The sequence below is a fragment of the Eumetopias jubatus genome, unplaced genomic scaffold (assembly GCF_037043125.1).
Source record: "Eumetopias jubatus isolate StellerSeaLion01/CBP00866 unplaced genomic scaffold, mEumJub1_p1.0 scaffold_10, whole genome shotgun sequence".
NCBI classification, from domain to species: domain Eukaryota; kingdom Metazoa; phylum Chordata; class Mammalia; order Carnivora; family Otariidae; genus Eumetopias; species Eumetopias jubatus.
The window spans coordinates 26713917-26730095 of record NW_028274816.1 but is presented as its reverse complement, the minus strand read 5'-3'; the positions used below and the strand labels follow the sequence as shown (position 1 = coordinate 26730095).

The window sequence follows — 16179 nt, the reverse complement described above, 5'->3', positions numbered from 1 at the left end:
CACCCACACCCAAACCCAAGGTGACTCTAAGGTCATCTTGAATTTTAGTTTCCTCTTGGACTGAAGAGGAAGTCGGCCCTCACATCAGTGAGGTCTCTCAGCCTTGCGGCTTAAGACTGTAACAAGGAATTCTACCCTGCCTGCTATTCTAGCAAATTACTTGTGCTGACTAGATTTAGCTATAATCAATCAAAAACAAGAACTGAAGGAATGCATACCTATGAGTTTTCATGTGAAACACAGCATCTTTGTTGCCAATGTTTCGTACCAGCAGAATCTTCTGAGTGCTGTATTTGACAGGGCAAGTGGAAAAATCCAGCTTGTCAGGAAAATCTAGGATGGCTCGTGCACCTCTAGCTTTGATGGGTACAATGAACTTTTCTCTTTCAGTTATACAGGTCAACATATGGGCATAATCCTACAAGAGAAGGGTACAATCATTATTTGTGGAGATGCCAACATGATCAAGGTAACTGTGCAAGAAAAATGGCCATTGGCCAAGTGTCTTGCAAAACGACTTAATGTATTCTGTGAAAGCTCCTCAAGACCATTATAGATGTGCTTTCAATGAGATACTCTTTTCTGAGAGAAAGAGAACAGTTCAAGTGTTAAACCCACAAGTCAGTGGAGAAGCTTATGCTTTGTGTGTTCTCCAGATATTAGGGAGGTGGGATGGGGGCCAGTCAAGGCACATTTTTCTTTAGATCAGACAACGTTCACACTAGTTCCTTCACATCCTCCTTCTAAACCCTATTTATCCTTCAAGCCATGAGATTAATGGCTCCAATTCATGATCTCTCTAAGCCCATACTCTTAGCATTATGACTTTGCAGCTTCTCCATTATGAGTAGTCTATTTCTCCATCTCATGCTTTGACCAATGGAATGTGGTAGAAATTATGCTATGCCAGTTTCAAGCTGAGGCCTCAGGAAGCCTTGGGCATTTTCAGTCTTGCTCTGGGAGCCCGGCCACCGCCATATGAGTAAACGTTGTCCAGCGCACTGCAGATGAGAGTCCAAATGTCCCAGCCAGGACTATGCCAGGCCAGCCTACATTCCCAGATATGTGAGAGAACCCAAACAAGATGAGCAGAATTGCTGACCCTACACATGAGTGGGCCCAGTCAAGACCAGCTGAACCAGAGTCTTGTGAGCAATAATGTTAATTATTTGAAGTCAATGGGTTTGGGGGTAGTCTGTTACTATATACAATAACAAACTGATACATAGCCCAGTTTAAACCTCATCTCTTGTGCAAAGCCATCACTGACCATTCTACATAAAAAATGCTGAGGTCCAAGACATGTATCTTCCCCAGTCTTAGGTTTAAATGCAACGAAATGCTGAATTAAGTTACCCTTTGTATCACTTCATAAGATAGAAAAGTAGAACTCTCACCCTCGATATACCAAAGAAAAAGTAAAAATGGAATTCTTACCAACAAACAAAACTAGATATAAAAAGAAAGTATTAATAGTCCCCTCAAGAATAGACCAGAAGCTCAGAAGTTGCTATGAAATTTTGTTTTGTTTTAAATTTTCCCATCATTCAGCTGCAAGGCAACACTGGTAAATGTAAAGTCCTCTCGGAACTTAAATTTCCTTTCAGCAATCATGTAGTAAATGGTATTAAGAGGTGGAGGTTTTAGAAAAACTCTCTTTGGGCTTTAGGTGTAGAGTGGGCATGAGAATGTCTGACATATAGACGGACATATAAACCTGGCTAATCACTCAATCTCATGCAACCCACAGGCCCAGGATAAAGCAATGTTCTCCCCGATTAGTTTATTTATTCAATCACATTTATTAAGTGTGCAGGTACCAGGTACTGAGCTAGGTGTGCAAATACACTGAAGCAGAAAACGAGACATGGATCACTTCAAGCTCACATAATGATGCAGATAATGAAAAAGTAAATAAAACACACCTAATATACATGGTAACACATATGTAAAGATAAACTTCACAGGACTGCTCACATGACAGCGCCCTGTACACCTGGAGTCTCTCTGTTTCCCTGAACTCCAGACTCATACCAGCTGCCCAGTCAGCACCTCACTGGAGGCAAGCTGATCGATGCCACTGCCTCCAGTTGCGCAGGGATGGAGAAGGAATAGGGGCCGAAATCCAGCCCACTCTGCTGGCTCCAGCGGCATCGGTCCAGAGGGGGAGACATTTTCTCCTGCCCACAAAGGCTCCACCATGCAATCTGGGGTCCTGCTCATGGCCTTCCCTCCACCCTCCACTGTTCCCCCACTGCCTCCCCATCTTGGTACCAGCGTCACCACTGTTCCAGTGGCCTGGATTTAAAACCCTGGAATGAGGCATTCTTGATCACTCTATTTCTCAATTTCTTAGGATATTCCTGTAGGACTGACCTCCAAAATGTATTCAGAGCACGATCACTTCTCCCCATCTCTGCCCTGCTACCCTGACCTGAGCCACTCCAGTCTTTCCTGGGCTAAGTCAACTCTATTTCCACCCCTGCTCCCTTAAAGTCTATGTTCCACACAAGGGCTCGAGGGGGCCAGTTAAAATATAAGTCAGCTTAGGCTGCTCCTCTGTTCAGTCTCCCAGGCTGAGACCTGGAGGGCCTGTGAATGCTACAGCCTGGTGCCCCTGTCACCTCTCTGGCCACAGCTCCTCTCCCCACTGCTCGCTCCACTCCACTGCAGGTATCCCTGCTGCTCCTCAAACAGGCTAGAACTGCTCCTCCTCCAGAGCCTTCAAACACAATGTTGTTTCTGTGCAGAACACACTTTCCTCTAGTCACTCACAGAGCTCACTCCCTCACCTCCTTCAGGACTTGGTGAAGCTCACTGCTCACTGAAGCCTCTCCTGACAGCCCTGGTTTAAACTTACCCCTCCCCCATCACTCCCCAGCCTTTCCTCCTGCCTTAGTTTCCCTGAAGCATCCAACATAGTCTGTATTTTACCTATTTACTGAGTCCACTATATGCCTGCCCCTAATATCTCCAACATCAACAGGGACTTTGCCCATTGTACTGACTTCATATATCCAGTGCCTAGAAGAGAGCCCAGGACATAGTAAACGTTCAAAAGATTTGCTGAGGGCAGAAAAATGAGTAATGCTATGTTGGGCAGTGGTGAGCGGTGAGAAATGAAGCATGAGAAGGGGATGGAGAGTGATCGCTTGCTTGTTTACATGGCACACTCGGGAAAGGCCTCCATGAGCGGTAACATTTCAGCAGAGATCTGAACAAAGTGAGACCTGAACCGTGTGTGGCTGGACGGCATTCTGAGCTAAGTGTGATTTGAGGCCAGTGGTCAGAGGTCAGAAGAGGTTAGAGACATGGCAGGGAGGTAATAGGGGGCAGATCCCACCAGGCCTGGTAAGCCAGTTAGGACCTGAAGATGGCCCAAAGCCTGCTGATGCTCAAAGCTGATCATGACGGAGCTGATTTACATTTTAGGAAGATCACTAGCTGCTCTGGGGCAACAAACTGTAAGAAGCTAAAAATGGGAAAAGTGAGGCAAGTCAGAAAGCCCCTGTAGCAGTCCACGCAGAGAGGCCAGTGACCTGGCCTACTGTGGTAAATGCTTCATCTAGCATTCGGTGAGTCATGAGTACTCCATAAACTCTAGCTGTCATTATTAAAATGTTGTATTAAATACAGTGACTTGTAGGAAACGACAGATGCAGAGAAAGGGGAACCCTCCTACACTGTTGGTGGGAATGCAAGCTGGTGCAGCCACTCTGGAAAACAGTATGGAGGTTCCTCCAAAAGTTGAAAAGAGAGCTACCCTACGACCCAGCGATTGCACTACTGGGTATTTAACCCAAAGATACAAAAGTAGGGATCCGAAGGGGTACATGCACCCCGATGTTTATAGCAGCAATGTCCACAATAGCCAAACTGTGGAAAAAGCCAAGATGTCCATCAACAGATAAATGGATATTTATGCAGCCATCAAAAAGACCCGAAATCTTGCCATTTGCAACAATGTGGATGGAACTAGAGGGTATTATGCTAAGAGAAATAAGTCAATCAGAGAAAGACATGTATCATATGACCTCACTGATATGAGGAATTCTTAATCTCAGGAAACTGAGGCTTGCTGGAGTGGTGGGGGGTGGGAGGGATGAGGGGGCTGGGTGATAGACATTGGGGAGGGTATGTGCTATGGTGAGTGCTGTGAATTGTGTAAGACTGATGAATCACAGACCTGTACCTCTGAAACAAATAATATATTATATGTTAAAAAAAAAAAAGATGGTAGGAAGGGAAAAATAAAGGGGAGGGAATCGGAGCGGTAGACGAACCATGAGAGACTATGGACTCTGAGAAACAAACTGAGGGTTCTAGAGGGGAGGGGGGTGAGGGGATGGGTTGGCCTGGTGGTGGGTATTAAGGAGGGCACGTACTGAATGGAACACTGGGTGTTATACGCAAACAATGAATCATGGAACACTACATCAAAAGCTAATGATGTAATGTATGGTGATTAACATAACATAATAAAATAAAATGAAAAAAATAAGTACAATGACTTGTGTAAGGTATATGGGAAAAACTCAACTTGTGTTTACTTTTATTGTTAGGATAATAATAATGAGAATCCTGATGATAATAATACAACAAGATAATTTCAGAAGGCAACAAGGGCTTTGAAGAAAATAAAACATGGTAAAGTGATAATGTTGGAACGGACTGCTTTTGGTTAAAAGAACCAAGGAGGACTTCCTGAGGAGGTGACCTTTGGATGGAAAGCTGAACAGCAAAAGGAGCCAGGCAAGACCTAGGAATCTGGAGTGTTCCTGGCAAGGAGAATTGCAAATGTAAAGGTCTTACGGTAGGAATAAGTAATAAAAACTAATGAACAGTATTCATGAAATTTATTAAAATTGAGTTGTTGGACTCTTAGCTCTTCAACTGATTCTGGTTTCTAGATGGTAATGCCAGTCTCAAAAATTATGCTAATCACATATAAGGGAGTACAAATTGTATTAAGTATACTTGACCTTAGAAAATCCCACAGAATTCACCAAGTCTGAATTCATCAGAATCCTAAAGAGATAAGTACTGTTTTCATTTTTTCTTAGTGGATCAAACCCAGCAAGCAAAGGTTTTGTTGGGAATTAGGAACTGGAAAGCTTCTGGCACATATGGAAACTTAATATTAACAGAGGCTTTGAGAGAAAGAACAAAAGATGCTGCTGAATCCAGAATGAGAGGTGATCCCAAAGTAATTTGTCTTATTTTATTCTATATTTACATATTCTCTGCTTTGTTCTATAAGATATTGAAGACAGCTTAAAAGAGTTTAGGAGACTAACTGAAATATTCTGAGATGTTGTCAAACCTTTTCAAATTTCCATATGAGGAAGATTCAAAGTTCGATCTGAATTGCATATTTTTTCATAATCAATTCACACACTCATAAAAGAATATGAAGAAATTCTTTAAATAAACTCCACAAAAATATATTCTAGTCTCTGAAATTCTATATTTAATATGACTATATTAGGTTATGTAATATACAATTATATATTGCCCTACTGGCTTACAATTCATTCAGATGTAATGCCTGGGGAGGCTCTGTTAGCCTTCAAGCTAAGCAATTACTTTAGTTTATATACTCCCTTTCCACTGTATTTAGATTAAGAGCAATCAGGTCACCGTTCAGAGACAGAATATTTACTCCAAGCTCTTTCCCCTCTACTATGAGAGACTTAGCCATGAATTACTATCTATCCTAAAATGTTATCCTTTATAATAATGCTCTCCAGACAAAACATCCAGTCTACTTTTTGTCCATTAGCTTTCCTTCCAACACACCTAGCCCCCAAACTTGGAAAAACAGAGCAGCAGAATATGAAAATGGCAGATTTGACTTTCTAAGAAGTGAAAAGAATGAATCTTGATTTCATATTAGCTCCATGATAGAGAGCAATCATGGTGGTAATTCTGTCCTTCACAGCCTCAGGCAAAGGAAGATGGCGTTCTCTCCTGCAGCCAACGACTCTCCAGGCATTCATCAACGGCAAGCGTGGTCAGACCAGTGTGGTTAGACCTTCACAGTCCTCCTGCCTTTCCTCCACTCCTAAACCTGATGGAAGAATGGCTAACACAGGGTACAACTAGAACTAGGTTTGATTAGGACTCAGTGAATTTAATATTTGGTGTCCCTGGAAAATGTTATAGATTCCCTAACCACTTGAAGTATTTATTAAATATGATCGTCTCAATCTGAAATTCATCCCTCGAAAAGGAAGAATCAGTTCTGAAGTCCTAATCAGCTTGAAAACAAGACTGGTCAGGCATGGTGGGTCTTACCCTCTACCACTCTGATTCTTCATATGACTCGGCTGGGTTCTCAGCTTCCTGGGGGCAGCTACATTTCCCTGTCTATTCAAAGAGAATGACCTCTGACCTTCGGCGTGAAAAGAGACCCGAGACTTCCAAATGTATTTTGACCATTTTTATCCATAGTGTACAGTGATAATGTGGTTACTTCATGATTCATGTAGAAATTATACACGTAAGGTAATTAATTTCCTCTATAACTTTTTGTTTTCCAAGTTACCCCTGGATCTACTAATCCACCTATACCTATACCCACCTACTCTGCCTTCACTCCTATTCCTGCTCTGCCTTCAACCCCTGTCCTTGTACAGATCTCAATCCTTTCAGCTCACTCCAGGATTTTCCTGAAGCATCAGTTTTCCCTCTTTACTGAATATTCACACATCAGTATAGTTTCCTCTTAAATATTAAATAATCTACCCTGAGCCCAACATCCACCTCTAGCTGCTGCCCCATTTTTCCAATTACCCTTGACAGCAGAACTGCCCACAGGTGTTACTTATACTCAATATCACCACCTGCTTGCTGTCCATTCTCTCCTCAACCCATCCCATTAGGCTTCTGTACCCAACATTCCACAGAAACTCCTCCTGCCAAGGTCACTCACTAATGGCTTTGACAAATCCAGTGGCCAATTCCACATCCTTATTTTAGTCTACTTTTCATAGCTTTGGACATAACCCAAAGTTGATCTCTCCCTCCTTTTGAAATACTGTATCCGTTTGGGATTCCAGAGCACTATAAATCTGGTTTTCCTCCTACTCCATGGCCACCCCTTCTTCCTAGTATCACCTTCTGCAGGCACCTCCTTCTCCCAACCTCTTCTCTACACACACTCACTCTCAACATCAGCTCATCAACCCCTTGGTGGAAAGGATCATCTTTTACATGATTTTCAAATATTTGTCTCTAGCCAACATCTCCCTTTTGCCACAGATAATTGTGTCCAGCTGCCTATTTGGTACTTTCACTTGGATGTCTAAAGGGAAGTTCCAACTTAATGTATAAACACCAGATTCCCTGAATCCTCCTGATGCCCTACTTTACTCCCACCCAGCCTCACAAACCTGCTTTCTCTCCACTTCTCCCTATCTCAGTAAGTGGTGCCACCATTCAGTCATTTGCTGGCCAAAATACTATGAGTCAAACTAGACCCCTTTCTCACACCCTTTATCCAATCCATTAGCAAATCCTGACAGCTCTACCATAAAAATGTGTATCCTTCATCCCATTTCTCACATCGTCACTGTCACTCTCCTAGTCCAAATCATCCTCATCTTTTACCCCAACTATTATAATAGCCTCCCACCTCTGTATTAATCGGGGTTCGGTTCTGCTACATATAAAAGGGAACAGAACAAAATCAGAGCAACTGGGGCGCCTGGGTGGCTCAACTGTTTAGCGTCTGCCTTCGGCTCAGGTCATGAGGATGGGCCCCACGTCGGGCTCCCTGCTCCGTGGGAAGCCTGCTTCTCCCTCTCCCACTCCCCCTGCTTGTGTTCCCTCTCTCGCTGTGTCTCTCTCTGTCAAAAAAATAAATAAAAGTCTTAAAAAAAAAAAATCAAACCAACTTAAATTAGACAGACAGACGTTTATTTCTCTCCCACAAACCAGTCCAGAAGTAGGCAGGCCGGATTGGTATGGAGGCTCCACAGTGTTCCCAGAGACCCAAATTCCTAAATTCTTGCTCCACCATTCTAGCACACAGCACCTATCCTCAGTGACACCCACGCAGCAGAGTAATTCTTGGGTTGCCAGCTATTTCCCACAGCCAGGCTGCAGGCCAAAAGGAAAAGGCAGAAGGGCAAAACAAAGCACCTGCCTGCTGAATCAGCTTTCATTAAGTACACACTTAGAAGTCCTGCTCACATCTCTGGCCAACACACAGACACACATAGCTGCAAAGGAGGCTGCGTAAGTGCAATCTTTTCTTTCAGGCAGCAGTGAATCCAATCCCAATTTGGGATGCGCTTACCAATGAAGAAAGAGAAAACGGATGTTAAGGGTGGGCAGCTAGCTGTTACACCTCACGCTCCCTTCAGTCTATCCGCTGTGCAGCAACTAGGCTGATTTCAAAATGCAAGGCAGAAGGGTGCCTGGGTGGCTCAGATGCTTAGGCTCGGGTCATGATCTCCAGGTCCTGGGATCTCCCCGTGTCTGGGCTCCCAGCTCAACGGGGAGTCTGCTTCTTTTTCTCCCTCTGCCTCTCCCTCTGCTTACGCTCTGTCTCTCTCTCTCTCTCAAATGAATAAATAAAATCTAAAAAAAAAAAAAGAAAAAAGAAAAAAAATGCAAGGCAGAGATGTCATTCCTAATCAAAACCCACCACGGTAATTATGTATCCTATCTTTCCTGTATGAGCTACACCTCAGGATCCTCACTGGATCATTACAAAAACAAAACAGAATGACAGACATTTTTGTGCCTCTTGATGTAATACAGTAGAAGTACCAACACCTAAGAATTCATGCCACCCCCAAAACCAAATATGAATCTAATCAAGCCTCTAGATCAAACTACCAGTTATAGGAAACGGAGGGGACAGAGGACCATTCTACAGAACCTGATGGGGATGCACTCAGCACTCAGCATCCCCATTTGTTTGGACCCTGAAAAATACTTATATTTATCTTTATATATATGTCTCTCAACTGGGAAGATGTGAATACTGACTGGACATTTGATGATACTGGGGAGTTACTGTAATTTTTTAGGTATAACAGTATTGTGGTTATGTTAACTTTAAGAGGTCCTTGACAGGGACAAATAACAAAGTATTTACAGATGAAATAATATGATGTATGGGACTTAGTACAAAACCCTCTGAGCAGGAGCAAGATAGATGAAGCAAGACTGGTCATGTGCTGATAACTTGGAAATCTGGGTGATGACGGTTCACTCTGGTTCTACCTAGGGTGCAAGCTTCCGTAATCAAATAATTTTTTTATACTTTCCGGTGGCTTCCTACCCTACTTTGCTGGACTTCTAAGACCTTTCGTGAGCTCGCCCTCTGCAACCTCCTTTCCTACCATTTTCCAGCGGGTACCTCCACTTCCACCACATGCTTCCCTGCACTTTCCTGAGCCTGCTGTCAAGCTTAATTTGGTTCTCCACTCAGTGTTACATCATCACAGAAGTCTCCCCGATCTCCGTACTGAAAAGAAACAGGAGCCCATCACTCTCTATTCTCTACCATGTCAGTAGCTGACATTAAATTATATATTTGCTTGTTATTCACTGAGGAACATAAGCTCCATGAAGGCCAAAGCTTGTTTTGTTCTCCAGTGGGTCCTGGCTCATAGAACTGGTCCTGGCCCAGAGCGAATGAAAGAATATTACTCATTTTTAATATCTTTATCTGGGTACTAAACTATCAAGGGTTCTTCGCAAAGAGAAATCCCAACATCCTCGTTAGCTTTATTATAAAATGATATTTACCAAGTCCGGAATGCTAAAGAGTAGTGACAGAGACTCACTGAAGATGTGACATAAAATGGAGAGAAACAAGAAAAAGTGAACATCTAATACATTCATGGCACAAAAAGATATTTGAGCCCTTTTTATATGCTTTTGCTTTTATCATCTGTAGGCCATCCTCAAGTTGAAGAAACCTCCTTAGATTTTCTTGAGGTTAACTTTTACTTACTTACATTACTCAACAAATATTTACCGCATGCTTCTTATTTGTCAGGCACTATGCTAGGCACTGGGGTGACAGGGGTGACCCAGACAGACTTAAGGAGGGCTAATTGCAGGCAGGAAGAAGACAAAATCCCTATCACAGTTTTTGCCAACAAAAATGGTTGATTGTGGAAAATTTTATGGCATCTACACTTTAATTAAAAATGTTGGCAATATAATTCATTATCCCCGTACACCTAGATAGCATAAAATACGTTAACGTTTTTCTAGTCTTCTTGGACCACAATTTTTAAATTTCATAGTAGCAAACCAGGAAAACTATTTTGACAACAAGTTATAGATTTTCTTAAAACATAAGTGAGCAATAAAATTGCTCTTCAGACCACCACAGTCACATCCATAACAATTCTATAGTAAACAGATGCTTTCTTAAGTCTAAGGAAGCACCCAGTTTTGCTTTCCTACAAAAGCCTAATATTTTTCATCCTCCTTTTAATAGTAAAGATACAAATTCAAGGGGTCAGGGAAAGTACAAGGTTCCAGAATTTTACAGTGTTATTATGAGAACACTGACTCTTGTATTTCTACCACATTGCCACACACCAGGATTATTAGATTAATAAGATATCCAATCGTTTTTTTTAAAGTCTGTGTGACAAGAAGAGATAAGGAAAGCCAGGGTGAATTTGCTGCACCTGTTATCTGGGCACTTGGCATTCTTAACAAGTTAAAACCCCAGGAAGCCAGATTAAAAGATGACAGGGAAAAATGTAAATTACAATATCATCTTCGACATGCTAATATACATGGGTGCCGAAAATCCAATTGAAAGGGGACTGGCTTATTAAGCTGTGGCATGCTGCAATTTACATATCTTATCCTCCAGATGTGAGGAGGGTAAATGAGAATGGAGTGTTCTCAGATCAGCAGGGGATAAGGAAGAAAAATATGTATGTACGTTGGCTATCAATCTGGCCAAGAGAAAGTGACACAGTGAAAAGACTGACTTCTATTTCCCCAAAAATAAACCTGGCTCCTCTGCCACATTCTGGAGCGGCACTACAGACAGCACGACTAATCCGAGCTGGTCATTCTGTGCCTGGCTTTCCAACACTGAGTGACTGCAGATGCCCACACGACCGGCACAGGCTCCTGAGAAGGGACCCTGCTGATGGTGGACATGCAACAGGATCTTGGCAGAAAAGGGGGACCAGAACTAGCAGCAGGAGCTTCCCCAAATTCCCACCATCAGTCCTAGACAAGCCAGCAAGAGGAGAAATCACTATATTTTAGAAAAACATTCTGTAAATTATATTATAGCTTGGAGTCCAAATCCAACAGAAAAATCTTACTGTATTCAAAACTGGCTACTTAAACTTCTCATAGGTAGCGATTGTTCTCACTTGGTGTCTCCTCCTACATGCATGTAGCCTTTGATAACTTTTAAATACTTATAAGAAACAGTAAAGCAAACTTCAACTTAATTTTTTTTTAACTAGGGGCTTGCCAATAGACAGGCAGTGTTGGTGAAATGGAAGGGAAAGAGGGAGGGCGAAAGCCGAGCAAGAAAAGCAGCCACAAAATATAGCCAAGGAATAACCTCAACAGGAATGTTAGCACTTCATATTTTTACAGTAAATACAAACATGCCTAACATACATTTTGATTATTTATTTGATGTATAGATAAGCAGCAATAAAATCTTTCTCTTTTAGCTTTTGGTTAGGGAAAGTTAAAAACATACACAAAGAAAACAAAGAAGTATAACAGACCCAATGGACACACCACCCAGCTTCAACAAGTATTCACACTCTGCCCTCCTGGCTTCATCAATATCTCCATCCAGTCACTCCTTCCGTTGTTGTTATTGTATTTTGTAGTTTTTAAGGTAGAATTTAGATAGAAAGCATAAATATTAAATGTACAATTCTGACAAATGAATTCATCCATAAAACCCACACAGTTGTCACAAATAGAGAACATTCCACTTCCTCAGAAACTTCATTTCTCAGCCCGACTACCTACAGATAGAACAATACATATCCAACAGAAGACATATTTTCTCCAGCACAGAAAAAAAAGTAAGGAACTCCAACTCCTCAAATCCAGCAAGCTTTATATTTCAAGCTGCACAAAGGCTTCCTATCAAAATGACAGTGTAGGAATTTGACACCCAAACTAAACCCAGATGCCAATCTCTTCACAGATAGTATTCAGATACAGAGCTTCAAGAAAAAAACAAGGACTTTGGTAAGAGAACAACAACAGCAACATCAAAAGCCCCTCACTGGTTCTGGAGCTATTTATCTTTTCATTTATTTCAGTAGGACCCCAGGCAAAATTACAGGTCCGTGAACACAACCCAAGAAATAGACAGTAAAATTATAACAGCAGCATCATTACAAGAGAATTTCTACCCACTTCCTAGAGTGATACATGCCTGGCAGACCACCGTATATTCTCTATCCCTGCTCTCCAGGAAAGAAGGAATAGCAGCAGGAATACTAGTAACGGCATTAACAGTGGCTGACACGTATTAGTGATGAAGAAGCAGAGATTCAAAGCTAGTTCTTTCTGTCTCTAACATGCTTTTGTGATTCCAGCCCTAATGGCACAATACACATAAGCACACACTGTTAACATTATATATAACCTGACATTTTGTTCTGCTTATTTGAGCCTTGTTTTTGTCCTCACTCCTTCAATTATGCTGGTAAAACCCCCTTCCTCCTCCCAAGTCCCCACTTTGGCCCACAGAGAAGAAAACTCAACCCACAATTTTGTACTCCTGGAAAAGGGCTGGGGAGGAAGCCTCCATCTGCAGTCCCCCTTAGCTGGTCCTTCCAGGAGGAACTGGAATTTCTACAACTGAGAAGGGTTTGAGAATGGACCGGCGCAGAGGGGAAATGGCCCATTTTTTAACTTGGGCTCTTTCTGGCCTGCGGAGGCGCAATCAGAGCTGAGCGGACCGGGCAGGTCTCTGCTCTTGGCTCTAGCGGGTGCGCTTGTGCTTTGGCGGAGCTATCTGGATGTCAGCCCTTCAGGGCCAGCTATCTGCCATCACTGGGGAGCGAGAGGAGGTCCTCTCTGGGCCTTAGGTACTGGCCACATTCTTTGCCATTAATGAGACTGATACTGTGATCAATACTTGGATCTTGGGTCTCATTTTTAAACTTGTTAGAATTCAGGGAGGAGGGGTGCAATTAAGATCCCAAACTTCCCAAGAAGCCATAATCTTTATCCTCTGCCTCGACTCACTGCATCTGGAGCACACCTTTTCCTCTTTTGGTGACCCTCTGGCTCATAGTTGAATATAAATATGCTGAGGTAGGTGAGGGGGTGTGGGGAAGCATCCAGAAGGATAACCCTTCTTTATACCCTGGCTACTTACAGCTCACGGAAGCTCTCAGCGCTGACAATTCCTCCCTCGTTCCCTGGGGTGCACTACCCCACTCTCAGCCACCCTTACTGCTCCTCTAACCACCACCACCACTAACACCATCGACACCAGTACCAACCCCCCCACCCCCCACTGCCACCAACACCATCAACTACCTACACCACTGACAACAACACTACCAACACCAGCACCACCTCCATAACAGTTCAGAATTATAACCTGCTAGTGACAAGTAGTCACCCATTTCTTACCTTGTTCTCCTCTGGAGTGAAGAGGATTCGGAATATGGATGGCACTCCTGGAGCAACTTTGTGGCCAGAATCTTTGGGGCTGATGACTTTAAAGTAAGGTGAACTTTCCTCAACAACTTTAACCATCCTTGGAATCTGCAAGGAAAACACACCATGGTGGACATTCTGCCTGTGAAAAAGCAGAAGCAAAAGCACGGGCTTTGCCGTCCACCAGGAAATCTCTGTCTACTTCTCATGAGCCATGCATGACCTTGGTCAAGGCTTAACTTCCGTTTCCTCACCTGTGAGAGGAGATGACTCACTCGGTGCATTTGAGCTTTAATTTTTATTAAAATTATTATTCATTTTATTGTTATTGCAAGCCTTTGTTCATTTTATCACTTAAACGTGACTATCTCCAGGGCACCTGGGTGGCTCAGTCGTTAAGTGTCTGCCTTCGGCTCAGGTCATGATCCCAGGGTCCCAGGATCAAGTCCCGCATCGGGCTCCCTGCTCAGCGGGGAGTCTGCTTCTCCCTCTGCTTCTGCCTGCCGCTCCCCCTGCTTGTGCTCTCTCTCTCTCTGTCAAGTAAATAAAATCTAAATAAATAAATGTGATTGTGTTCAAAGAGGAACCGCTTGATCAGCTAAAACCCCACACACACAGCGGAGGTAAGCTGGATTTCCCAACATTTGAGAAGTGCTCTGGGAGAAGAAATCACACTTCCTGCACGCCTGCTATGGACCATCCACTGTACATGATGTGCCGCTTAATCATCTCAATAGCTCGGAGCTTCATTAGAACCCCCCTTCTACAGATGAGGAACAGGACACTTGTCCTCAGTGCCACAGCTTCACCAAGTCCCAGCCTAACTCCAACTTCCATCTGGAGCACTGTCCTCAGGAGACAGCACTGTGAGCAAGAACAAAGAGCAAGCAGTCCAGGGTCCCCAGGCCAGTGTCAGAGCGGCTTCAAACCATTTCCTTCTCTTCAAGTCCTCCTCTGTCCTGCTTGCCTTGCCCAGGGTACGTATCTCTGCTTATCCAAGACAGTCCAAGCAATAAAAGACATACAATTGTGAGGAGAATGGGGGTGGAGGTTCCAGGAACACAAGGAAAGGGAAAAGATTTTTTTTTTTTTTTGAAGACTGAAAGGGGGCTGAAGAAAGTGAACTATAGTTAAGGGTGACCAAGAAGCCTCGGGTGCAAAATGAGGACAAAAGAACCCGCACAACCTCTCAAATCTGAAACCCAGATGGGCAAAGGAAGAAGAAATGCAGAGAGAGAATTCAGACAGATCTTAAGACTAGAGAGCAGGGAGGTAAGGAAGAGACGCATGCGAATCTGATAGGAGTCCAGCTGGCTTTGCTGGTAAGGGGAAGGCGCAGTGTCATTTATGATGGACAGAACAACACTGTGGAAGCTTGCTGGGAACACTTCTGGTAAGAGCAGAATTATGGATTAAAACTAAAAAGGAAAATACCAGCAACACTAGTAATAGTCATAATAATAACAATAATAATGGTTTAGTGCTTCCTATGTGACAGGCACTGAGCTGAATACTTTACGTTCATTACTTCATTTAATATTCCAAGCAATCGATTGAAATGGGTACTAATAGTCACCATGGCCCAGAGAAGTGAAGTGACTTACCCAAGGTCTGTAGCTGGGAGACAGCTCAGCTGGAATCTACCAGATTAGTCTGACTCTGGAGTCTGGGTGCTAATAATTAGATCCTAAGTAGAATCGAGTTGTGGCTTGTAAGAGAGTTCATAGCTTACTCTCACCTTGTGTTGTGTAAGAGATAGAGAAATGACCAAACAGTCTCTGTCTTTTGCATTCAGTGCCAATGAGGAAGCAAGCAAATGGTAAATAGCATAGAAAGCATTTCTCTGTGCCCTAAATCTATCCCAGCAGTTATTTATGAGTCCATGAACTAAGGAAGTAGAGAAGCAGGCTTATATCAGCCATCCAGTACAAGGGTCCTTAGAGTAACTCACCCAAGAATAAGCCTGCCTAGGCTAGAGAAAATGATCTGCTTTTTGGTAGCTGGACTTTCCCTGGATGGGAACCCTCCTTTCATGAGGTCCAACAATGTAGCAGCATCGAACCAAGAGGTGTTGGGTAATCCATGAGAACTTAGTGCCCCTTGGCAGACAAAACTTACACATGCCCTATACCCTTTACTTGCCCATATATACCTACTGGCAATCATTTTTTGTTTAGGGCCAAGGAGAAGTGGTCAAAGTATCCCTTGGGCTAGCTCCTCTCTGTATTTAACAGCCTTAAAATACCTGAGCAAGAGTTAAAAAGTCATGGAGAAAGGGAAAAAGAAAACTGGAAGTGACAAAGGAAATTGGTTGGCAGACTATATGAAAAGAGAGAGTCCTAATGTCTGTGTAACATCTCTTCTTGAGGTCTAGGGGCATAATACTGAGCATCTCAAATTCTTTTTCTTCTCTCTGCCTACCCTTTTAACTTCTGTCCCCTGAGCTTCTCTTGCTAACACTCCTGTAGCCAAGAACTAAATATACCATTTTCTCCAGAGTCTGACTTTGTTGTCACTAAATCAACCCATTGA

At 43.0% G+C, this 16179-nt stretch overlaps 1 protein-coding gene across 3 annotated transcripts in view; it reads right to left on the bottom strand.

The window, feature by feature from the left end:
- HYDIN (HYDIN axonemal central pair apparatus protein) overlaps positions 1–16179 on the bottom strand; it is a 312800-nt gene that overhangs the window by 284089 nt on the left and 12532 nt on the right. For all 3 annotated transcript variants that reach the window (XM_088027478.1, XM_028090615.2, XM_088027479.1), the window contains exons 4-5: positions 13621–13755; positions 219–418 (exon numbers count right to left, since the gene is read on the bottom strand). In XM_088027478.1, coding sequence (XP_087883604.1) covers positions 219–418; positions 13621–13755 — 335 coding nt within the window. The remainder of the gene's footprint in view (positions 1–218; positions 419–13620; positions 13756–16179) is intronic.